The sequence below is a fragment of the Cervus elaphus genome, chromosome 17 (assembly GCF_910594005.1).
Source record: "Cervus elaphus chromosome 17, mCerEla1.1, whole genome shotgun sequence".
NCBI lineage: Eukaryota > Metazoa > Chordata > Mammalia > Artiodactyla > Cervidae > Cervus > Cervus elaphus.
The window spans coordinates 17,318,556-17,344,292 of NC_057831.1; the positions used below are offsets into that span (position 1 = coordinate 17,318,556).

At 40.0% G+C, this 25,737-nt stretch overlaps 1 protein-coding gene and 1 non-coding gene across 2 annotated transcripts in view; one reads left to right on the top strand and one right to left on the bottom strand.

Annotated features, from left to right (window-relative positions):
• Positions 1 to 25,737, bottom strand: part of EGF (epidermal growth factor) — a 98,342-nt gene that overhangs the window by 15,009 nt on the left and 57,596 nt on the right. Inside the window, 12 exon segments of the mRNA XM_043870762.1 lie at positions 929 to 1,074; positions 2,401 to 2,475; positions 2,478 to 2,522; positions 4,504 to 4,629; positions 5,660 to 5,762; positions 5,764 to 5,777; positions 12,958 to 13,077; positions 16,731 to 16,871; positions 17,574 to 17,741; positions 21,923 to 22,146; positions 23,349 to 23,386; positions 23,389 to 23,455. Coding sequence (XP_043726697.1) covers positions 929 to 1,074; positions 2,401 to 2,475; positions 2,478 to 2,522; positions 4,504 to 4,629; positions 5,660 to 5,762; positions 5,764 to 5,777; positions 12,958 to 13,077; positions 16,731 to 16,871; positions 17,574 to 17,741; positions 21,923 to 22,146; positions 23,349 to 23,386; positions 23,389 to 23,455 — 1,267 coding nt within the window.
• Positions 13,202 to 13,332, top strand: LOC122673653. The gene has a single exon (XR_006334775.1). It is a non-coding gene; the product is annotated as a small nucleolar RNA SNORA18 (small nucleolar RNA).

Here is a 25,737-nt window from a genome sequence, read left to right on the forward strand (position 1 = left end):
TCTACCCATTCCCTCAAATTGCCTTCAGATTATAAAAGTTACTAAAAGTAAGATTGGATACAGAACTAGATCTTCTGGGTGGGGTTTTACTAAAGGCTGAGGGGCACGGTTTCTGAGCGAGTGTGGTGGGAGGACCTCTGAGCTCCAGGGAGTCCTTGAACGCCCTCTTCAGGTTGACACATAACCCACCAAAACCCTCATGGGGACAAAGGCAGAGCAAAGGCAGCCAGGGCGGCATTTATCAGTTGTTAACAACAAAAATGTAAATACCAACTATTAGGATGTAGAGGGAGAGAAGTGGAAGCCCAGTGTGACAATATGTAACACTTTTTAAAATTTAGAAACATAACATTGATGCTCCCCATCTATTTGGCATAAAATAAAAGTTTAAGAAATTCTCTCAGTTTAATTCCCAGACTGTACCAGTAGTAACATCAAGTTATTCAAGTCAGAGGGAAAATCACCCAATTCCTTAAATTTTATATTTACCGCTGACAGCTGGGGTGTGTGTGAAATATTCAGAAAGAGTGTAATACACATATTTAATACACATAATACACAAATACAGATTTACATATGTGCGTGTGTGCTCAGTCATGTCAGACTCTTTGCGACCCCTTGGACTGTAAGCCCACGAGGCTCCTCTGTCCATCTCCAGGAAAGAATACTGGAGTGGGTTGCTACTGCCTCCTCCAAAGACTCTTCCCTGACCCAGGCACGGAATCCGAGTTTCCTGCATCTCCTGCACTGGCAGGCGGGTTCTTTATCTCTGCACCATGTGGGAAGCCCAGATTTACATATATAAATTACATATATTTTTCATTATGGAAAAGTTTAATTATAGAAAAATCTCAATATAATTTTTCTGAATTCACTAAAAGTTATGGGCTGCAATATCACATCTCTGGAGAAAAACAGTTTGACTTACCTGGCAGGCGAACAGGGTGTCAATGCCAAAATATATACAGAGACCACCATTGAGGCAGTACCCTTCATAATTCGGGGAACATTCAGGGAAACGATTTTTCAAAAAATTGTGTCCATTCTTCCCAAGGTGAGACAGCGGAGTAGAGTCTAGAAGAATCAAAGGCATTTCTTTTACTTTCTGAAGTGACTGGAGTCTTTCAGATATCAACATCAGGAACTAGTTTCTGTGAACAATTTGTCACATGGAACAATAATTTCACTTTCTTAACCAGACTTTATGGAATTTGCTACGGAGTCAGCCATTTTGCTTGAGGTTCAGCACTATTTGACATAAAGTATATTGGAGGCAAGAAAGAGATTGGTCAATCCTAAGACCACATGAACCCTGAGTACAGATCTCATTATAAAAGCCATCTGTCATCCATAAAAACACACCATGTAAAACAACAGTTAGCTTAAGAGGGTCTCACTGAACAACTATCTCTCTTTATGGTTTATAAACCACCCACCACTATACGGTCCATTACCCCCAGTTCCCTGGGAGTCTCAAAATTTTATCCCATAGGATACTTTCTTCTAAAAGCAATTTAACTTTCAGGTGAGCCCTCAAAGACAGGACTAGCAACTTTGACAGAGAGGAAATGTTACCATAACAGAGGGGATGCCCAAGTGGAAAAGTCCCTTTTGTTGAATGGTTCACTGCTCTTTAAAAGAAAAACATTAGGGTGTGTAGCTGACTATATAAATATTAGGAGTCTTTCAATACCTCTAAGAAGAGCAAATTATTTGAGAAAATAATATACTAAAAAACCAGAGCCCCAAGCAAGTGCTGAATTCTCCTTTTTCAGGATGTTTTCTGCTTGCAGAGCTGAGATGGGTAAATGGCTGGCAGTGAGTCAGCTGATTCTGGCTTCTGGTGTCTATGAAGCCAACTCCCCCGCCACCCTCCTTCCACCCCTCCCCATGCTGGAATGCTGATAGTGAGAAGATACTGCTCTTGCAGGGGGGTTCGGGAAGCAGAAATGGACTATAATTAACAATTTTAAAAGTTCTCATTCAGCTCAAGAAATACTGACTTTTTAAAGTAATACTTTAAAATCCTTGAAAGTGATTCAAAATGCCAGAAGTCCAGACATCCTCCCCAACCTGTCTAGCCCTGCCAAGTTCTCCCAGCGGCCCCCAAAATCAACATTACAAATCAGGAATTAGCTGAAGAGTTAAAGAGAACCACCTGTGTTCTCACCTACATTGCATTGTGAATAATAAAAAAGGATTTATTCCAGATGCTATTAAATTAAGAAAACTTAGACCATTTCATTCTCGACCCCATCATCAATCTAATCAGGAAAGGAAACTCACCAGCCTGATTGAACCAAATGATTTCTCGAAGCTCTAATGAAAACACAGTTAAGTAGAGATTTTATTTTTGGAATCAAGTCCCTCCCCTTGGATCCAAACCACACACCAACCTACCAGGGCAAATCTGTCCAGGCTCAGACAAGTTGCCAGCACACGTGTAAGTATAATTTCCCTCCATATTTGTGCAGGTGCATTTTCCCCACAGCTGTGCACGCCCAGGCAGCACGTAACAATATCTGCCAGGAAAAAGGAGTAGGAAAGAGAAAAGTGAGGTGCAGAGGAGATCAGAGGCTCATATAGTAATTGAAAAACCCAATATTCTGGAAAAGAAGCATCTTCCATTTGTGTCATGATACATGTTATCAGAGCCCTGTACATTTTTAGATTCAAAAATTCTATTATCCATGTTGGAAAGAGAGATGAACTGGGTCCCTGGGGTGCATACCCATGCAGCTAAACTCCTGATGTCAGGCTGGAAGCTTCCCTACTGTTTGGAAGGAAAGGAAACTTCCCAGCACAAATAGCTCCGTGGGAAAGTTGGAGATGGTAAACTATCTCTAGGTAAAAATTTACAAGTTCAGATCCTATTAAATAAAACCTTTTTTAACACAGATATAAATGAAATCATCTCTTTCTTTCCCAACTACCCATCTTTTCTATTCTCAGTTATCACCACCGTAACCTTTAGGTCCTTCCTCTCTTCAATTTTCCATTGGCGTAAGAGGAGTAGCCTCCCTACATTCCCCGTATCCCGTCTCTCCTCCACCCCTCTCCTAAACATCAGTGCCACATTGATCTTCCCCAACCACACCTCCCACCATTGCACCACTGACTCAAATGCCTAACAAAACGTGCCCCCAGGTTCATTCACAACAATACTTCCTCCATGAAGTCCTTCCCAATACCTCAAACATGTATTTCTACCTACCCTAAACTCCCAATTCATTTTTAGTTCCCTTATGATGCACATCTTTCTTCACTACTTATCACAGCTGCATTGATTTTAGATTATATTCTAAAGGTGGGGGACAGTGCAGAGAACAAGAACAAGCTCAGCGTTTCTATGTGGCCTGAGGACTCCTTGCCAATCAGGCAGGCTGGGCCATAACGCTCTGCTACATGAAAGGAGGTAGGTGAGTAATAGAGTGGGAATCCAGAGTATACTGACTTTAAACATCCAAGAAAGTGTACCTTCCTTTTTCTTCAAAGTAAATGAAATATAATGCCTGTTTGTCTAAATTATCTATGAGCCTGTTTAATTAGAGCAGTGACATTTTCCTGACTGACAGCCAAATATGTGCTTAAAAGAGCATTTACAGATGTTTGTGGACTCCACAAAACTAATCTGATAAAGGTCTGATTTAAATCAACCAGATCCAGAAAATTGGTAGTTATGACTGATACTTCATCTTTAACCTCAACATGTGGGGAGAAAGCAATGCCATTTCAGTTTGTTATCAGGGCATCTGCCCCTCACCGTGAAAAGATTTTCATGTTTTCAGAAGGAAAAGAAAACACTGGAAGAGACGTTTTAAAGCCCCATAAAACCTGAGATAACTATTTTACTGGGCCAGGATGGCTTCAAGTCAGGTCTTCACTTGTACTGTGACGCTGTGCAACTGACACTTGGAATGGTAAATGACATCCAGTAAGTGAACTCCCAACCCAACCAGCCACACCCAGACCTTGGCAGAGGATGGCGATCATGACAGAGGTCTTAATCATTCATTGCTTATATTTAAATGTCAGTGGCTTGAATTTATCAAGAGCCAGCCAGTGAACCCTTTCATAGAATCTTCACGCACAGCAGTGACCTCCAACAAACCCATGTCAGCTCTGAAGTTCACCACAGTTCAGCTGCCAAATTCAGTGACAAAGAAAATGCTGTTCGGTTTCCCCCACGATGGCTCAAAGTACGGAGTATTGATCAGGTACAGATGTCACTCAATTCCCAGAGAAAGAACTAGAAAGGCAGAGGGGAAAACAGCCTCTGCAGAGTGTAGGCGCTAAGCCGTGCGGTCATGGCCAAAGGGCACGGACTTGACTATTTACCAAGAACTGAAATATGTCAGTTTGAACAGATCACACAACTCCCCTTTTAGACTTAAATGTATCACTGCAGTTATATCCTGTCTTTTCTCAAACCACCACACCCAGCGTTCAGTGATTCTCCAAGGCTTGCCCCCGCCCACTTCCCTCCACACACAGCTTTCTTACCCAGACAGTGGATTCCATCTCCCTGGTAGCCTTCTGAGCACCAGCAGACTTAGCCACCTTCTGTATTGACACAGTTGGAGGACGTGGGAGGGCAAACTGAGAGACCCATCTCACATTCATCTACATCTGTGGGCAAAACGATGAGCTAGTGAAATATGTAAGTGATCCTGGTATAAATGACTATAGTAGGAAAGTGAAAGCGTTAGTCGCTCAGTTGTGTCTGACTCTTTATGAGCCCATGGACTGTAGCCTGCCAGGCTCCTCTGTCTATGGAATTCTCCAGGCAAGAATACTGGAGTGGGTAGCCATTCCCTTCTCTAGGGTATCTTTTCAACCCGGTGATCGAACCCAGGTCTCCTGTATTGCAGGCAGATTCTTTACTGTCTGAGCCAGCCAGGGAAGCCCATAGTAGGAAAGAATGGTATAACCTTACATACACACATCTAGCCATTGACAGGTACTGTTTGTAAACATAATGCAAGCCCTGCATTTGGACATAAAGTTCATTTCTGAATCAATTTTCACAGATTTCTCAGTGTTTGACTAGCTAAGTACGTGTAAGTAAATCACTTTGTGCCAGAGCTTCAAACCATAACAACATTTACAATGGCCGTCAAAATGAAAGAGAAACCTATATAGCCTGGGTGGGAGGGGAGTTTGGGGGAGAATGGACACGTATATATGCATGGCTGAGTTTCTCTGCTGCTGTGCCCCTAGAACTATCACAACATTGTCAGCTGGCTACATTCCAACATAAAATTAAAAATTAAAAAAAGAAACCTATCCAGCAAAACCTATTTAATAAATTAAAACCTATGATCTAAGCCTTTGAGGGGGAAAGTTGTTTTTATTGGAATTGGGGAGTTTATAAATTTGACTTGAACTCACATTCATGCTTCTAAAGCTAATTATGAACTCTTCTCCTTAATATCAGCTATATATATTATGGAATTCTAATATAAACTCAGTGTATTAGAGCATATACTTTATGTTTCATTTTTCTATTCATGTATCCACTACCTTTTAGCTAATATCAAATAATCTACTCACACCTGAGGATAACATAATCCTTCTGGAGATTTTGAGTCAATACAATCTGAGAGAATCTTTTTTATTCACTATTTTCCAGATATGTGTATTTGGATTTTGCTCTTACCAGAACATTGTTTTCCATCTCCAGCAAAGCCTTTCAAACACTGACATGTGACATCCTCTCCCTCTGAAATGCACTCAGCCTGTGTACTGCATCCCAGTGGCATCACAGTCTTCATTATCTGCAAACAGAGAGAACCCTGTTAGATTATTTTCAGATCTCAGAGGAAAAAAATGGACTTTAATTCTTTGCATTCTACAGAACATTCTAGAACTTCCTTTGTCAAGTTCTGGGGCAGGTTAGCCTCCAAACAGAAACACCATGTTGATCTGTAATCTGTATCTATATCAAAGGATCCATAAGCCATATGTTTCTGTTTACATGCTCTCAGCAAATCTTTAGTCTTAAAGAATTACGTGGTGTTCAAAACCCTTCTGTGAACTTATTTATAATTTTTTAAAGAATTTGCAAATTTGAACTATAACATTTCTAGGAGTAAATGGACTCACATTTTTTAAATTGTATTGCTTTATTTGAGAATTCCCAACCATCATGAAGGGGTCAACATATTCTTATCTCCCAAAGATAATATGTAGCAAGTAGGTCTATGTACCAACATAGCAAAGAGATTTGATCATAAAAAGATTTACTGTCAATTTACTAAAATTATGTTTCATATATAATAGAACATGTATGTCAAAATGTACATTTTACAATCAAGATTTACGCCGTGACTTGCAAACCTCTAGGCGCTTTTACAGAGTCATGAACCATACAAACTAAATGCTGTAAATGGATCATTTCATTTCATACTCCATTGAAATGCAAATGCCCCAGGGAACAGAGTTGCCTGTTGAACCATAAACATGAGCAAGTTTTTTTTTTTTTCCTTTAGCTACTTATGTATGAAATCATTCTCCAAATGCCTCCTCTCTGTTGTAGTTGGGGGTATCTAACATACCACAGCAGGATATAAACTATCTTCTGTCTTTTCACTGGTAAACTTGCTCATCTGAGTATAGAAGAGGTCAAGAAACCCTCCAAAGTGGCAAATAAATTAAAGAAAGTTAAATGATCTAAGTAGGACTCAAGCCCCATGTGAATGCAGACATCGGGTAATTGCATTTGACTTGCTTAGCTATTTGAGCAAAAAGATTTCTTCTGTGGGAACACATGCTTTACATGCTTGCTTGGTCACCTCCTGTCACTCGTGACTCTTTGAGATGGATAAGTTCAGCCTAAGTCAATTATCCATTGGATTCAGCATTTATTTGGAAGACTAGCTCCCGAATCACAAGGCTGTTCAGAACGTATGGTGGACAGCATCCAATTACCCAAGACATTTTAAGTCACTAGTGGAATTAGAATATGATTCAGGAATTATTTGATAACTTGCAATCCCCCAGGCAATGAAAAGCAATCGACATGCGTTTGCAGTTGGGGGGTAGACCATAGCCAAAGTTCTTTTTGCCACCCACTGGCTCCAGAAGAAGTGAATGCCTATGCTCCACGTGCCTCCTCTCTAAAATACAACGATAGTTTCTGTCCAGTCTACTTCACATGGTTGTTTTAAGAATTTGAAGAAAAAGTGATTAAAAAAAAAAACTTTTGAGAATTTTGAAATATACATATCTAGATAAGGATGATAAAGGAGTAGAGCATTGTGGTGGCCTATATCAGAATTAGCCTTATCACACTAGAAAAGACTCTGTGGTCAGTTAGTAAAACTAACAAAATTAATTCATTGCAAAATGCCTACTATGTGTCAGATCCTCATGAGGGCCAAAAATACAGTGGTGGAGAATATAGATAAGAGTTCTGCTTTCTTACATGATTAATTACTGAAGTATATGTGTAATGAGCACAATCAAAAATAATACTGGGTTCCAAGAGGGCTGAAACAGCTCTCGTATTGCCTGGTCAGGAGACTAGGGAAGTCTTTCTGAGAAAGAGCATATTATGTTGTGATATGAAGGATTCACAGGACTTGGTGGGGAGGGGATTAGAAAGAGCACTGTAAGTCAAAGAAAACAACAGCTGCACGTTACAGCAAGGCCTATGTAATGGAAGAAGGCCGTCGAAAGTGGGGATAGAAGGGCACAAACTAAGGCTGATGAGGTGGATATAAGTTAGTTTCTCTAGGGCTCAACAGGCTACATTAAGAATTTCACATTTTAGTCAGGAATTTAGAAGATTTTGTGATTTTAATAAATTTGACAATGAAACTTTCTATGATTGAATCACTTTGCCATGTGGTACACAGATCTACTTGCCACATATCATTATGTGTCTTTGGGGAATAAAAACATATTGACCTAAAATCTAATGTAAAGTTTTCAAACTCTTTTTATTATAACTACTTGCTTGAAATGAAAATTTCACTACAAAACATAATTAAGACCTCGTAACCTCTCACAGGTACAACTAAAACTTCACAGGTTAAGACAAAATAGAATACAATCCAGGGAAGGAAAGATGAGGCAATTCACCAGGACAATTTCATTCATTCTGCAGGAGGCAAAGTACAGTCTCCAGGTACGAAGCCAAACGTAGCCTATTATATGTGTATTCCAAATCTCTGGCCATTTTGTCACTCACTCATTCCACCCATGTGGCCTAGTTTACCATCTGTCATTCACCTTGGTTTTTGAGTCCCCCAAACATTAGGCTTTCAAAATATCTTCTATCAACTTAGAGGAAGGTTCTCTATGCTGCTAATATTTATTATCTATACCGTTTTATCCTCTTATATTGTTTGTCTCTGTAGCAGACTGTGACTTTGGAGGCTGGGGCTACATTTAGCTCAGCATGCTATCACCAGCACATAACACAGCATATGGCAAATAAATAGTCACCAGATGAATAATATTCCTACTATAACTATGTTTCCAGTACTTCTTTTCTTGACATGAATTACTGATAACTACTCAGTCATAATTTTAAAAATCTTTGGTCAAGTCAGTTACTTAATAATATAGCTTAGTTTCAGTTTTCAAATCTGTAAAATGATAGATTGTGATAAGGGTCAAATTAGAGAATACATTTAAAGAATCTGGTAAACTCTAAAGCTCTGTAAAAAATTGTTACTAAAAATATTTACCTCTTTGTATTATATAAAAAATCACACTGATAAATTCCTATAAAGAGGGATAAGAGGTTCCAGGGCCTTGTTAACTATAGTTTGCCAACCACAAAAGTTGTGGTTGAGTGCATATGAGGTCCTAATATGGACTTCTCCAATTGATTTTTAAGCCACATACTGTGTTAAAATTAAGACTTACTCAGAAATACAAATACATAATGTGTTTCAAAGCAGAGCTGCACTGACTGAATGGCAGAGACCTAGTATGAAGAAGAGGTGGGGTTTGCAGGAGTTTTAGGGCTGAGCTAAGCCCTGTTTGAAAACCACTGGCATCATGAGTGAACAGAGTATAAAAGAATTAGGTTCCCTAAAGTTGTTACATATTGAATATATTCTTTAGCATCTTGGTGATAAGTGTACAATAGAGAAGGATAAAATCTAACATTTGTTGTTTGTGAACTTCCTGGAGCAGCTGAAGCAACCAACCTACCACGCCCGAGGTCAGGGGCGGTGGCCGAGAGGAGCAACCCCACGTCCAAGGTCAGGAGAAGCGTGAGGAGAAACCCCTCCTCCAAGGTAAGGAGCGGTGGCTGCGCTTTGCTGGAGCAGCCGTGAAGAGATACCCCACGTCCAAGGTAAGAGAAACCCAAGTAAGAGGGTAGGTGTTGCGAGAGGACATCAGAGCGCAGACACACTAAAACCATAATCACAGAAAACTAGCCAATCTGATCACATGGACCATAACCTTGTCTAACTCAGTGAAACTAAGTCATGCCGTGTGGGGCCACCCAAGACGGTCGGGTCATGGTGGAGAGGCCTGATGGAATGTGGTCCACTGGAGAAGGGAATGGCAAACCACTTCAGTATTCTTGCCTTGAGAACCCCATGAACAGTATGAGAAGGCAAAATGATAGGATACTGAAAGAGGAACTCCCCAGGTCGGTAGGTGCCTAATATGTTACTGGAGATCAGTGGAGAAATAACTCCAGAAAGAATAAAGGGATGGAGCCAAAGCAAAAACAATACCCAGTTGTGGATGTGATGGAGATAGAAGCAAGGCCCGATGCTGTACAGAGCCATATTGCATAGGAACCTGGAATGTTAGGTCCATGAATCAAGGCAAATTGGAAGTGGTCAAACAGGAGATGGCAAGAGTGAACATCGACATTCTATGAATCAGCGAACTAAAATGGACTGGAATGGGTAAATTTAACTCAGATGATCATTATATCTATTACTGTGGGCAGGAATCCTTTAGAAGAAATGGAGCAGCAATCATGGTCAACAAAAAATTCCAAAATGCAGTACTTGGATGCAATCCCAAAAATGATAGAATGATCTCTGTTCATTTCCAAGGCAAACCATTCAATATCACAGTAATCCATGGCTGTGCCCCAACCTGTAAAGCTGAAGAAGCTGAAGTTGAACGGTTCTATGAAGACCTACAAGAACTTTTAGAACTAACAACCAAAAAAGATGTCCTTTTCATTATAGGGGACTGGAATGCAAAAGTAGGAAGTCAAAACACCTGGAGTAACAGGCAATTTTGGCCTTAGAGTACAGAATGAAGCAGGGCAAATGCTAATAGAGTTCTGACGAGAGAACGCAATGGTCATAGCAAACACCCTCTTCCAACAACACAAGAGAAGACTACACATGGACATCACCAGATGGTCGACACCAAAATCAGGTTGATTATATTCTCTGCAGCCAAAGATGGAAAAGCTCTATACAGTCAGCAAAAACAAGAATGGGAGCTGACTGTGGCTCAGATCATGAACTTATTGCCAAATTCAGACTCAAATTGAAGAAAGTGGAGAAAACCACTAGACCGTTCAGGTATGACCTAAATCAAATCCCTTAGGACTATACAGTGGAAGTGAGAAATAGATTTAAGGGACTAGATCTGATAGACAGAGTGCCTGATGAACTATGGACAGAGGTTCGGGACATTGTACAGGAGACAGGGATCAAGACCATCCCCATGGAAAAGGAATGCAAAAAAGCAAAATGACTGTCTGACGAGGCCTTACAAATAGCTGTGAAAAGAAGAGAAGTGAAAAGCAAAGGAGGAAAGGAAAGATATTCCCATCTGAATGCAGAATTCCAAAGAATAGCAAGGAGAGATAAGAAAGCCTTCCTCAGTGATCAATGCAAAGAAATAGAGGAAAACAACAGAATGGGAAAGATTGGAGATTCTTCAAGAAAATTAGAGATACCAAGGGAACATTTCAAGCAAAGATGGGCTCGATAAAGGACAGAAATGGTATGGACCTAACAGAAGCAGAAGATATTAAGAAGAGGTGGCAAGAATACACAGAAAAACTGTACAAAAAAGACCTTCGTAACCCAGATAATCATGATGGTGTGATCACTCACCTAGAGCCAGACATCCTGGAATGTGAAGTCAAGTGGGCTGTAAGAAGCATCACTATGAACAAAGCTAGTGGAGGTGATAGAATTCCAGTTGAGCTATTTCAAATCCTGAAAGATGATGCTGTGAAAGTGCTGCACTCAATATGCCAGCAAATTTGGAAAACTCAGCAGTGGCCACAGGATTGGGAAAGGTCAGTTTTCATTCTAATCCCAAAGAAAGGCAATCCCAAAGAATGCTCAAACTACCACACAATTGCACTCATCTCATACACTATTAAAGTAATGCTTAAAATTCTCCAAGCCAGGCTTCAGCAATACCTGAACCGTGAACTTTCAGATGTTCAAGCTGGTTTTAGAAAAGGCAGAGGAACCAGAGATCAAATTGCCAGCATCCGCTGGATCATCGAAAAAGCAAGAGTTCCAGAAGAACATCTATTTCTGCTTTATTGACTATCCCAAAGCTGTTGACTGTGTGGATCACAATAAACTGTGGAAAATTCTGAAAGAGATGGGAATACCAGACCACCTGACCTGCCTCTTGAGAAACCTGTATGCAGGTCAGGAAGCAACAGTTAGAACTGGACATGGAACAACAGACTGGCTCCAAGTAGGAAAAGGAGTACGTCAAGGCTGTATATTGTCACCCTGCTTATTTAACTTATATGCAGAGTACATCAAGAGAAATGCTATGCTGGTTGAAGCACAAGCTGGAATCAAGATTGCCGGGAGAAATATCAATAACCTCAGATATGCAGATGACACCACCCTTATGGCAGAAAGTGAAGAAGAACTAAAAAGCCTCTTGATGAAAGTGAAAGAGGAGAGTGAAAAAGTTGGCTTAAAGCTCAACATTCAGAAAACTAAGATCATGGCATCTGGTCCCATCACCTCATGGGAAATAGATGGGGAAACAGTGGAAACTGTGTCAGACTTTTTTTTGGGGGGCTCCAAAGTCACTGCAGATGGTGACTGCAGCCATGAAATTAAAAGACGCTTACTCCTTGGAAGGAAAGTTATGACCAACCTAGACAGCATATTAAAAAGCAGAGACATTACTTTGCCAACAAAGGTCCATCTGGTCAAGGCTATGGTTTTTCCAGTGGTCATGTATGGATGAGAGAGTTGGACTATGAAGAAAGCTGAGCACCGAAAAATTGATGCTCTTGAACTGTGGTGTTGGAGAAGACTCTTGAGAGTCCCTTGGACTGCAAGGAGATCCAACCAGTCCATCCTAAAGGATATCAGTCCTGGGTGTTCATTGGAAGGACTGGTGCTGAAGCTGAAACTCCAATACTTTGGCCACGTGATGCGAAGAGCTGACTCATTAGAAAAGACCCTGATGCTGGGAGGGACTGAGGGCAGGAGGAGAAGGGGACGACAGAGGATGAGATGGCTGGATGGCATCACCAACTCGATGAACATGAGTTTGAGTAAACTCCTGGAGTTGGTGATGGCAAGGAGTCCTGGCGTGCTGTGATTCATGGGGTCACAAAGAGCACCCCTGAGGACACCACTGAGCAAACTGAACTGAACTGCACCATCTGCTTTTCACAATGATGGAAGTAAAGCTAAATGGGTCAAATACCAAAAATACGAGGCATGGATGAGGATCCACTCAAATCTGTTCTGGCCTATTTTTCACTTTTGCCTCCAAGTTAGATTTCTTTTAAAAAAAGAAGTTCATCAACTCTCATCAAGTAAAGTTCATGTCCAGTCTAATATGGAGCCATGTAATATGGCAAACCATTGGGAAGAGAAGGACCAAAGTTTGAGTCCAAAGTCTGGCATCACTCACTTTGCATAGATTTAGTCAACATTAAGTTAAAGAGATCATTCAGGATTTTGAATGAGTAGGAGGAAACTGTTGGAACCAAAGCTGTATCCAAGATCTCCTGATTCATACCCAACACCATGATTTCAGCCACTAGCAGGAGTTGAGACTCTGTCATGTTACCTTCAAGCTCTCTGCTGCTGGCTGAGACGTCCAATGGTGTGACTCCATTACTCCGATTTGCTCCACTGCCTATGGAAGGCCAATAGATACAGCTAATTTACCATGTGTGATTTAAGAAATGTTTGAGTTAATTTATATTTATGGCTGCTTGTTGGCTATGAGTTCAGACTCATACTTAAGAGTAGGAGATTCAGTTGAGGTCTATCCCGATGGGGCTTTTTCTATAAACCTACGTCGTTGGAAACGCCTCATAGAGTAACTATGTAGTTTCCTTTACTCATAGAACTACCTGTTAGATCTGTGGGAAAGAACTACAAGACATAGCTGCCTATTAAACTATGAAAAACCTAACAATTTTTTTTTATCTTAGGTATTGGCATATCCCAATGATCTCTGTCAAGTTCTAGGGTGTGATAACATAGGAATTAATATCATTTGAACTTGATAAGCTTTTAGAGAACTAGACATCCCATCTCCTGACCCTAAACAGGAACCTATAGTGAACTGCTTGAGGAAATTGGATCTTAAAGATTACAGGTGGCAAACTTTGAAGTGCACTCCACTGAAGATCAGAGAGGCCCAACTAAAACAGCTGTGGCATCACAGCTGTGGATTGAGCAGAACTTTTTGTAGGGCTGCCTTGAAGGTGACAACTTTGGAGGAACTATGGTGACTGGCAGTGGAAAGAATCAGGACGTGTGAAAATCCTTAAAAATTTATTGACTTAAATAATAATGTTATGAATAAAAAGAAACCTTTGTGCAGAAAAAAAAAAAAAAAAAGAGTAGGAGGATTCAGAGAAGCTCGCAGGATCTAGCTTAGAAAACCTTCCCCGCCACACCACACCCTCTCAGCTTCCCTCCATGCGATTGAGGGTGGGGAGAGCCAGGAAGAAAGACAGGACTCTTAGGTACTGGCATAAATGGTAAAAGTAGAATACCAAAATCCTCATGCACAGAATCAGGTCATAATCACTGTTTGCCATTATTGAGGACACATTGACCTCCCCAACCTGCCTTCATATATACACTCTCTCCTTCAGGCTGCTTTAGACATTTATTTTAGCCTGACTTTGCCAGTATTTAGAAATGTGGAAGAGCATATATATATGTATATATATATATATATATATAAACCATAACTTAACATAGGCATGGGACCTAAGCAACTCCCCAGAACACAGGAGAAATGGATCCCCTAAAACACTGTGTGTTCTCTAAGTGTGGTCCATGGATCCCTGAGGTCTCATTGCATGCCACCTAGAAGGTCAAAACTGTTTTCATAAAAGGCAGATAACTCCATTATTATTTTCACTGTGTTGACCAATGGGGCAAAAGCAATGACGGGTAAAGTGTGCTGCCTTAGCGTGAATCAACTCATGCTTCTAGTGGCATGTCTACTGTGGTCAGGTTCTTCACTGCCACATACACACACATGCACGCATACACACACTCCAGTTCCACCTTTAAAAGACCATGATGGAGCAGTAAAATTATTAATTTTTAAAAATCTTGACTATGGACTACTTGCTGTTTAATACCCTGTATAATGAAATGGGAAGCACACATAAAAGCACACACACTGAACTCATGATGTCTATCTGTGAACTCAGATGTTTGAGCTAAAACAAGCCTCTTTTTTCCACTGAACATGATTTTTACCTGAAAGAATGTTTGATAAACTGTGTCAGTAACACTTGAGGATTTGGCATTTTTTCAAAAATGAATGAAGCGATGCTGTCTCTTCAAGGAAAATTAGCTCACAGTGCTTGTTGCCAATAATAAGATTGGAGTTTTCAAGTGAAAAGTACAATTCTACAAAATTTTCCACAAAAAGTTTTTGACAAGATCCAGACACTCAAAAACTTTTCTGATGAGTTTGATGATAATAACTCATGAACATTATTATAGGTATATTAGTATGACATTCAGAAGATGTGCATGACTCAGTCAATCAATATTTTTAAATGACCAAAACACAACAAAATCATGCATAGCAAAAGATTCATGCAAAACATAAAACAAGAATGCTGGGTTTTAATATAGCAGAGGACAAGAAGTTCACTGATATGACTTCAGATTCAACATTGCAACAGGCTCTAAGAAACTACCATCTGTCTAGTTCTGAAATTATATCAAAAGAAGATACACCAAAAGGGCATCTGAAAAGGCTATTAAGCAATCTTTCCTTTTCCAGCTCCATGTCTGTCTGAGGCCAGATTTTCTTCATAGACTCCAACCAAACAACACAGCAACAGCTTTAACAGAGAGGCAGATGGGAGAATCTGGCTGCCCTCTATTAAGTCAGACATTAAAAATATAAATGTAAAACAATGCCATGCTTCTCACTACATATTTTTGTTTTGAAAAATTGAGATTTCCTTTTTATAAAACATGTTCACATATAATAGATTACTGTAACTTTAATAGATATTAGATTTTTAGTTTTAATTTCTAATGTCATAAATCTTAATAGATAAAACCCACACAAAAAACCTTCAGTTTTTCAATCATTTTAAAAGCATAAAAAGGTCCTGAAATCAAAAAAAATTGAGAATTGTTATCCTAAGGCAACAATTAATAGATCTGAAAATCCAAAATATCCAGTTCTGGTCCATGGATAAATTAATCCATTTGCTGTCAATCTGTCATCTAACATATATCATGCTTATTGGATAAATATGAATTTTATAAACATCTAAAATAAAATTTAGGTTCTCTCTTATTAGATGTCTGTCAAGAGATGAATCCAAATACACCTTACTTGTCTGGATGCACATTCAAGGGAAGTAAAATAGAACCTCTGGTTACATGTTATATCAGATCTATTCTTCCTTGAAGTCATGTTTAGTTTTTTAAAATGTGGATCACAAGCCTTGTCAGTCTGGATTGACAAGATATACTTGTTTGGTATCCTCAATTTATTTATTATAAAGGACTTTTCTTTTCATATTAAGACAGTCATGTGGGGGGGAGTTGAATATGACTGCCTTTAAAATAGAGGCCATAAAATTTCTGGACAAAATGTCTTTGAACATTCCCTGAGTTGGTAAAATCCTGGCGTTTATTTCCAAGAGTAAGCTGTGTGTGCGTACCTAATCAGTCGTGTCCAATTCTTTGTGACCCCAGGGACTGTAGCCCACCAGGCTCCTCTGTCCTTGGGATTTCCCAGGCAAGAATATTGGAGTGGGGTGCCATTTCCTACTCCAGGGGATCTTGTAGACCCAGAGATCGAACCTGGGTCTCTTACATCATAAATGGGGGGCTGAAGCATTGGAAGACTTTGAATGTTATTTATGTTCATTAATTTTACAGTTGAAAGTGAAAGTTAAAATCACTCAGGTGTGTCCAACTCTTTGTGACCCCATGGACTATAGTCCACCAGGCTCCTCTGTCCATGGGATTCTCCAGGCAAGAAGACTGGAGTGGGTTGCCATGCCTTCCTCCCAGGGAATCTTCCAGACCCAGGGACTGAATCTGGGTCTCCTACAGTCTGAATCATCAGGGAAGGGAGGCCAGTTGAATTTAATTTGTAATGAGGAGCCCAAACTCATCAGAGAGAGAGAGGGGGAAAAAAAGACAGTTGGCATCCCTAAAAGTAAGGGAGCTTTTAATAACACAAAATATTAAAAATCACCACAAGCACAGGAATCAATATAGAATAATATTCCTGAGCCAAAGTGAGATATTTCGGCTGCACAGGTTGCCACACTATCTGTCAACATCCATGGCCATAGAGAGCCAGACACGTTTTTCCATCTGGAGCTTTCACAAAACCTGCACGACACAGCCGTTGAGCAGTTCCAAACCTCTCTTTGCAAATGTGTTCACAGCCTCCATTTCGATGGAAGCAGGGATCTGCTCCTAGCAGGGAGAAGACATGCATTCACAGATGGGCTTGCAGATGAAAAGGTTGCCACTGATGCAAACTACAGCATTCAGCTTGGGGGAGAGACACTGTATCTAAGTGGAGTTTATATCAAGAGCTATTTCAGGAGAGTTCCTATAAAGAGCCACTGGTTCTCAGATAAGCTCAGAAAGTTATTACCTTATGAGTATTTATTGAATTTAGCCAGTACTTTTGTTCGAGAAGCTATTTGGGAAGATAGGAATCCTATTTCCTGATTCATCATCCAGTCAAACTGACAAAGGGTGATTCAGAAAGAAGAGTTACAATGGAAACTAAGTGGCCTTTCCATTTTGCTTTACCTACTGCTGGCTGAAGCTTACTCACTGGCTTTCTCAGGAGGTGGGGAGAGGTCCAATGTAGGTAGAAGCTTCCACTGCCAGTTTCTAAACTGCTCCCCCACCATCGCTGCTCCTGGACTTTGCGCCTTTAACCTGAGTCTTTGAAAAGGAGCAAGTAAGTAAACACTAATTAGAAGAAAAGATGAGCTTGAAGGAATAAAGCCCAAATTCATTACTAGACTGTCTTAGTTTAAACAAAATTCAAGTCTCAGGAAATCTTAACATCTACCCAAATTAGTGAGAATTGCAACACCCCCCTCCCTGCCCTGCCATCAAGCAATTTAAACAGTTGCAGATGCCAAAGAAAGACCAGTGTACCTGGTTTTGCCAGTGGATGAACTGCAACCAGAGATGAGGGCTTCAGCATGCTGCCTTGGAGATATACACTATTTTTGCCAGTCCTCTTGTTCATCCTTGTTATCGATGGCATAGTCCAATCAGAGAACCACACGTGATCCTCAAACACAGCCACAGCAAATGGGTGACCTGGGAGCAGTCAAATCCATCACAAACATCTTGTTTTTATCATAAGTATTTTTCAAAGGACAAAGAATACCCAATTCCTACACTAAATCAATTCTTTAATAAGCTGCTAAGGAATGTAATGAGCCACCTACATCAAGGAGAACCCACACGATGAGGAAACCTGTTAGAAGGGGAGCCTGGTGGTATGAAGTCCTAGCAAAGCCTGTTGTCACTCAGCATTCAGAAGTGAGAGAATGTGGGTGATTGACATAATACCACCAAGAAGGAGACCCGGGAAGGAATGTTTCCGTGTTCAGTGATTCTATCACTATTTTTAGGCTAAACAACTTGACTGTGTAAGTTATTTTCTTCCTGTTAGTTGTAGGTTCCTTGTCTTTTTTTTTCCAGAATTTTTTTTTTTTTTTTTTACTGATTTACATAACGACCAGTAGTGATTTAAAAATGGCACTCCTTTTAATAATGAAGAAGTTGCTCTTAGGACTATATATCTGCCTACCCCGTGAAAATACATTCTTCTTAAGCTAAGTTAGTACCAATTGGAAGCCAGCTTTCCCTTTGCAATATTGTGAGAAGTATTTTGACTCTTAACTGGAGCTGAAATGGGAAGATATGGTTTACAAAAAGTAATATAAAGTAATAAGGCATTTTTATTTTCTTTAAAAAAATTTTTTTTAGGTTCCTTGTCTTTTGAATGGCAGTAATAAGTAGTAGACTAAATTCTTAGGTTTTTGTTAAAGTTTTTAAAAATGTAAGGTGACTGAATAACGGTCTCCTCAAATTCCCATCTCCAACACATTTCCATGCAGTAAACCCCTACCCCCTTTCCTACTCTAGGACCTTGTTCTGTCAATTACCCCTTTCATTTATTCACTCTCTTCATCTCTCCAGCTTCTTTCCTTTAGCTGATTAATATCTCCAGGTCTCTTCTATCTTAATTCCCTCATCCCCTTGACCTCTCTTCTTTTCGTCTCTCTCCTACCCTTTGCAGCCAAGTTCCTTGGAAGTCATTTATTATCTGCTGCTTCCATATTCATGGCTCTAATCAACCCGCAAGCGGGCTCTTCCCATCTTACCTCAACTAAACCCACCTCTCCATGCCACTGAAACTGCTCTGATAAAATATTCCAGTGTTTAGTAAGCTGGGAGATGTTTTAATATACTATCTCAGGTGGTTAGAGGCTACGGCTAACGACCCGTAGGTTTGGAAGCTTTTTATCACTGCACATACAGTCACATTTCCCAAACCAGTCATTTTTGCAAATGAGCAATGGATTTAGTGGATTAGGATGAATGTCTCCCTCTAGTGGCAGGAAACACAAATGCTTTGTCCCGGTGAAATGAGTCTCCGCCCATCATTATTGATGGGGGCCCTTAAGATTCATTTTAATATCTAGCCTTTGCTCCAAATTACAGCCATTAATGCAGGAAGGGAACTTTTTACATAACTTTTGTTTTGTTTTGCTTACTGAGATAAAAAAAAATACCTAACACAAAATTTACCCTCTAAGCCTAAGACTTAACCACAGTTTCTGTAGGGTAAAACATTCACGTTGCTGTACAACCAATTTCCAGAATTTGTTTTTATCTTGTAAAACTGAAGATCTATACTCATTAGACAACTTCTCAGTTCCTGCCCGGCCAGTCCTTTGCAAACCCTATGTTACTTTCTGTTTCTGTAAGTGTGACTATCCTATTCAATAAATACCTTGCTGCTGCTGCTGCTAAGTCGCTTCAGTCGTGTCCGACTCTGTGTGACCCCATAGACGGCAGCCCACCAGGCTCCCCCGTCCCTGGGATTCTCCAGGCAAGAACACTGGAGTGGGTTGCCATTTCCTTCTCCAATGCATGAAAGTGAAAAGTGAAAGTGAAGTTGCTCAGTCGTGTCCGACTCTTCACAACCCCATGGACTGCAGCCTACCAGGCTCCTCCGTCCATGGGATTTTCCAGACAAGAGTACTGGAGTGGGTTGCCAGTGCCTTCTCCAAATAAATACCTTAGGTTAAGTCAAATCATACAATATTTGTCTTTTGTAATTGGCTTATTTCATTTAGCCAAATGTCCTCAAGGAAATGGCAACCCACTCCAGTGTTCTTGCCTGGAGAATCGCATGAGCAGAGGAGCCTCGCAGGCTACAGTCCGTGGGGTTGCAAGAAATGGACACGACTTAGCAAATAAACAACCTCAAGGTTTATGTTGTAGTATGTGTCAGAATTAGCTATATAGTTTTTTCATCACAAACCCCACACTAGATATAATCGTCCTTATTTATTGTCTACAGGAGAGCCACAATTGTGTGTTAAATTAAGAATGAATTCCTTCAATCTTTAAATGAAAAGCCCTGAATTGGTCGTTGAGATGCTACCATTTTTATACCGGCAGGTGGCACTATAATGATGAGAATGTTTATTTAGATATTTTCATACCAAATTATTTGTATTTGTGAATGTATTTAATAGGAAGTTGCATTGGTCATAGATTAGAGCAATGCAAATTATTTATAAAATATCTGCTATACTTTTTGGCTTAGAATATGATGTCTTTACATTCTAGTTAGGAATTTTCAAATCCCTTTATATATCAAAGCTATAATTTTACATTTATTTGGAGACTCATTTTTTAACAATGTGTGTCTCCTTACTAGAATCGGTGACTTCATAGGAACCATACTGTACCCTCCACTGTATCTCTACTTCCTACAAGATTCTATAAATATCTGTTGGGCGCATGGATGATAAAGCCTATGACTACATACATGTGAAGTATGTTCATTTTTAAGAAGCTTGGAAGTAGGTAGAATTTTAAATTATATTTATCTTGATCTGTTTAATGTATAATACAAATCTAGAAATTCATTATCAAAGGGCAAAATTAAAACCTTATACAAATTATTAGTTTTGTTAGCTTTATCCTAGAAGAGATAGACCACGTTTTCTCACCTTCTCAACCAACCAGTTTCTAAATTCCTGAAGCATCTTCAACATCTCCCTGGCCTTTATTCTGACATCCAATCTGTTACTAAATCTGCTTTTCATTCACAGTGTTTTTTTTTTTTTAATACTCTAATCCTCCATTCTATTTTTAAATGGCAATGTTCTAGTTCAGGCTTCTATTAACTGTTGACTGAACAACTGTTGTAACCTCCTAACTCACTCCTTTCTCTCCAAATTCCAATCCAACCCTTGTACTGTTACCTAAGTGGCCATCCTGATATACCAATTTTATCAGATACAGTTCCTGCTCAAGAATTATGCAATGGCTCTCCAGTACGTTCCGAATGAATTTCAGTTAATGTATTCTGGCAGGACTAACATACAAAGACCAAATTTTGCAAGCTTATTTCAAATGATAATGTTTTATCAGCATTTATTTACCGCATGGTCCAGTTCAAATACTGTCAAAATGAATCCCCCACTGTTACATCATCTCATAACCATCTGTACTTCTAACAGATAGTATAATCTACCATGTTTCAAAACTATTTATGAAAATACATGACACCCTATGCAAAAGCTGAAAATATAATAGAAGGGAAAATTTATTAATCTTTGCACAGAATGGCTAAAGGGAATGTTATCACTTGTGAAAATGACATTTTATAAAACATAGGAAATGATAACAACTGAAGAAGTTCTTTAAAAAGTTTTAAAGTGTTTAATATTTTCATTCTGCTTCTAAGAAATCTTGGCAAAGAGATGATAATGCAGCACTGTTTTTTTAATCTAATATTCCAATGTTAAAATAATCTTCATAGTTTATAAGCTCCTGGAGAAATCTGTTAGCCTGTTTGTTTCTATTCCTTTCTCACCATGTGTTTAAAGGTATGTGTGTGGGTATGGGGGTGGTGAGTGTATGTGAGTGTGTGTGTGGGTGTTAACACTCGTCAACACTCAATCAAGTTAAAGAAATCACCCATTTCAAAGCCTTACCAGGGCTTCCTTGGTGGCTCAGTGGTAAAGAATTCACCTGTAATGCAGAAGTCACAGGAAACGCAGGTTGGATCCCTGGGTCAGAAAAATCCCCTGGAGGAGGGCATGGGAACCCACTCCAGTATTCTTGCCTAGAGAATCCCATGAACAGAGAAGCCTGGCGGGTTACAGTCCATGGGGATGCAGAGTCAGATACAACTGAAGTGACTTAGCATGCATGCATGCATACTGGCAAAAATATAATCAAAGCCTTACCTACATCCTTCTGGGCAAGTCTTTGACATTTTGAAACATCCAAATTGGACATTTCTATCACAGACTGCTTGGCATCACGCCAATACAATTTGTCAGTTAAGTAATCAATTGCTATTCCACTGGGCCACACCAGATCCAAGCTAGCTATAATCAGTTGGCTACTGCCTTGAAGAGAAGAACTTTCAATTCGTGGATTAATTCCCATATCAGTCCAGAATAATCTCCTTTAATCAAGAAAACATATAACAAATAAAATTTGCAAGGAAAAAATTCTTGTACTCTTTTATTATTAAAAACATCAATGTAAATCACTTTAGGATAAACTAAAGTGGTACACCAAGGAATACAGAAAACATAGCACTGTATGCTGGACAAATAATTTTCAAAATCAAAAAATTATCTTCTCTATGTACAACAACTCAGACAGAAAATGCTGAATTTAAGCTCTGATCATTAGATAAAGAGGAATTATTAGGTTTTAAAAATGTAGTATATTATATATTACAAATATACAAATACATCAAAAGTTTTTGAGTGCATATTCTTATTAGTATTTTACACTGCAAAAGACAATGGAATCTTGCTAGTCTGTCCCTTGGCTATACATATGTAAAATTCACTGGTTATGCAAAGTTACAACATAAAGGGGAGTGCATATTTATCTATTATCCAGTTTTATATGATCAACTTGGTTAACTTGGTCAGTTTTAAGTTCTGTGAGTCAGGTGCTGAGAGTTTTTTGAGTTCAATATCTTTTCACTGTTCTAGTCACATGGCTAGCTCCAAATTAATGATATATTTTCCATCAGTTTATTATTTCCCATAGACCATCATAACATTCTCATTGTAGATAAAATAGTGTTGGTTTTTATCTTCAATTTTTAACTAGGAAGGATTGTTTATTCTCTCAATTCTCTAAACATAAACCAATATTTGTCACCAATTCACAATTAACAACTAGAGCCTTCTAATCTTTCACAATTTCTCTTTCCTCTTCTCTAAATCTAGGTTCGACCTATCACTGCAACTCATGACTTTTCTAAAGAGAATTCATAAGCCATGCAATCCGAATACCACCCTCTCAGGGAATAGCATAGTTTTTAAAGAAAGGACAGTGTAATGGGCTTATGCCACATTGATCAATGAATCACAACCCATTTCTTTTCAAAAAGAAATTGAATTTGCTTAAAACGAAGGGTTTTCTAAACAATAAAATTTTAAACAAGTAAATCAAAAGGCATTAAAAGGAGGAGGAAGTCATGCTAGCCATATAGTTTCCAAACATTTGAACAAATCTCATGGGTTTTCTTGGTTTCTGATTCCACGGATTACCTGAGTTCTTAAGACAAATTTTGGACACTAGGACATCAAACATGAAGTGTTCTATGATGTAAGCAAAAAGGGCCTTATTTTCACAATTACTTCCTTGGCCTTCGGATGAACAGCAATTCCTCGTGGCTGAGAGAAATGTCCTCCTTAATGATTATTTCACGATACTTTCCATTTAAATCACTCACTTCAATGAGAGATTTCCTAAAATGCATGTAGTATAAAGGGACTTGTTACACCAACTTTACTTTTTAAACAAAAATACTGACTTTCTCTGTTGCTTATTGAAGAGCAAAACAGGCATTCTAAACAACCCCGTCACACACATGCACAAGCACATACACAGCCTCACACAGAAGTCAGGAGCGACACGCTCATAGTCTGTTTCGTTTTTTTTTAAACACAATGTTTTAATTAGTTTCTCAACATTTAACCCAAGTAATTAAAATACGCAGTGAAAGGTAAGGTAAGAGGGGCTATGTCCGTGGCCCAACAGGGTTAAAGCCAGGATGTGTAAATAAATACCACCACTCCTTTCTCTTCACAACTTCCCAGCTCCTGCTGGCACCAGTAAGAACCAGGGGAACCACCAGCCTCTGGCCACAGGTCACAGGGAGCAGGAGAGCAGACCTCTCGGGGCCACAGAGTCAGCCAACACAGAACGGGAAGGGGAGCGCTATATTGACTTTCATTTTCTTCCGTGTGATTCTAACACAAATGGGAGAATCGAAATATTATTTGCTACCCTTCACATTAAAAAATGATAACAACTCTTTGGAATCTGGCTGGGGAGAAAACTTTCGTTTTCTAAGTTTTTCCATTTGCCAAACAAGTCTTTATTATCATATAAATATTTACGAAGCACCTAATGTGTGTCAGGGATTGCCCTAAGCATTGGAGACACAGTAGTATACAAAACCCAGCTCTGTCCTTAAAGAGCTTAAAGATCCACAGAAGAGTGAGAGGGAGGGAGAGGGCCAGGAAGGAGGGCAGGAGAGAGGGGAAAGAGAGGAAGAGGAATTATGTTACGGAATGTGTAAGAATACAACTGACACAGGGGGAAGTAAGTCAGAAAGTGAAAAACAAATATCATACACTGCTTAGTCGCTCACTTGTGTTTGACTTTTTGCGACCCCATGGACTGCAGCACGCCAGGCTCCTCTGCTCATGGGGATTCTTCAGGCAAGAAGACTGGAGTGGGTTGCCATTCCCTTCTTCAGGGGATGTTTCCAATCTAGGGATCAAACCCAAGTCTCCTGCATTGCAGGCAGAGTCTTTACCATCTGAGTCAGCAAGGAAGCCCAAATATCGTATATTAATGCATATATATGGAATCTAGAAAGATGGTACTGATGAACCTGTATGCAGGGAAAGAACAGAGACACAGACATAGAGAACAGGCGTGTGGACAAAGAGGGGGCAGGAGAGGGCGGGTCACATCAAGACAGTGACATTGCCACGCATACATTCAGTTCAGTTCAGTCGCTCAGTCGTGTCTGACTCTCTGTGACTCCATGGACCGCAGCACACCAGGCCTCCCTGTCCATCACCAACTCCCGGAGTCCACCCAAACCCATGTCCATTGAGTCGGTGATGCCATCCAACCATCTCACCCTCTGTCGTCCCCTTCTCCTCCTGCCCTCAATCTTTCCCAGCATCAGGGTCTTTTCAAATGAGTCAGCTCTTCGCATCAGGTGGCCAAAGTATTGGAGTTTCAGCTTCAACATCATTAACGTGTAAAATAGATAGCTAGTGGGATGTCGCTATATAGCAGAGGGGGCTCAGCCTGGTGCTCTGTGACAACCTAGAAGGGTGGGGTGGGATGGGAGGTGGGAGGGAGTCTCAAGAGAGAGGGGACATGTGTACATGTATGGCTGATTCATGCTGCTTTGTGGCAGAAACCAACGCAACATTGTAAAGTAATTATTCTACAATTAAAAATAAAACAAGCAAACAAAAAAGAATGCAACTGGCAGATTCAGGGCCATGGCTTGGAGTGCACCATGAGCCCCAGCAGCTCCCCGGAACAGGCAGGATCACAAAGAGAGGGGATAAAAAAGAACCTCCTTTCCCTTCAATGTGAGGCCTGCTTGCCCAGTCTCCCCACAGCAACCTAGAAAGTACAGCTATATTTCATTCAATAAACATCTGGAAAGGCCTAGCCCTTGTTTTTCCAGGCAGTGTGTGCACACAACAGACCTGCCTAGAAATACAGGGCAGGACCATTCCCTCCTCCCTGTCCTACAGAACAAATGCTAAGGAGATCTTCTCCAGGTGGCTAGCTCAAGTGCCCTTTCTAGACAGGGGAAAGGGGCTTGATTTCTTCTTCCTTACATGCCATATGCAGGAGGGAGACAAACGTAACACTGGCTCCGGGCCTGGGCTGGGGCAAGCACACTTTAGGGCAGTGGATAATTGGAAATTATTTGCACTGCAGTGCCACTTTATTCCTAGATGAAGGGGTTGTAGGAAGGGTACTGCTAGGC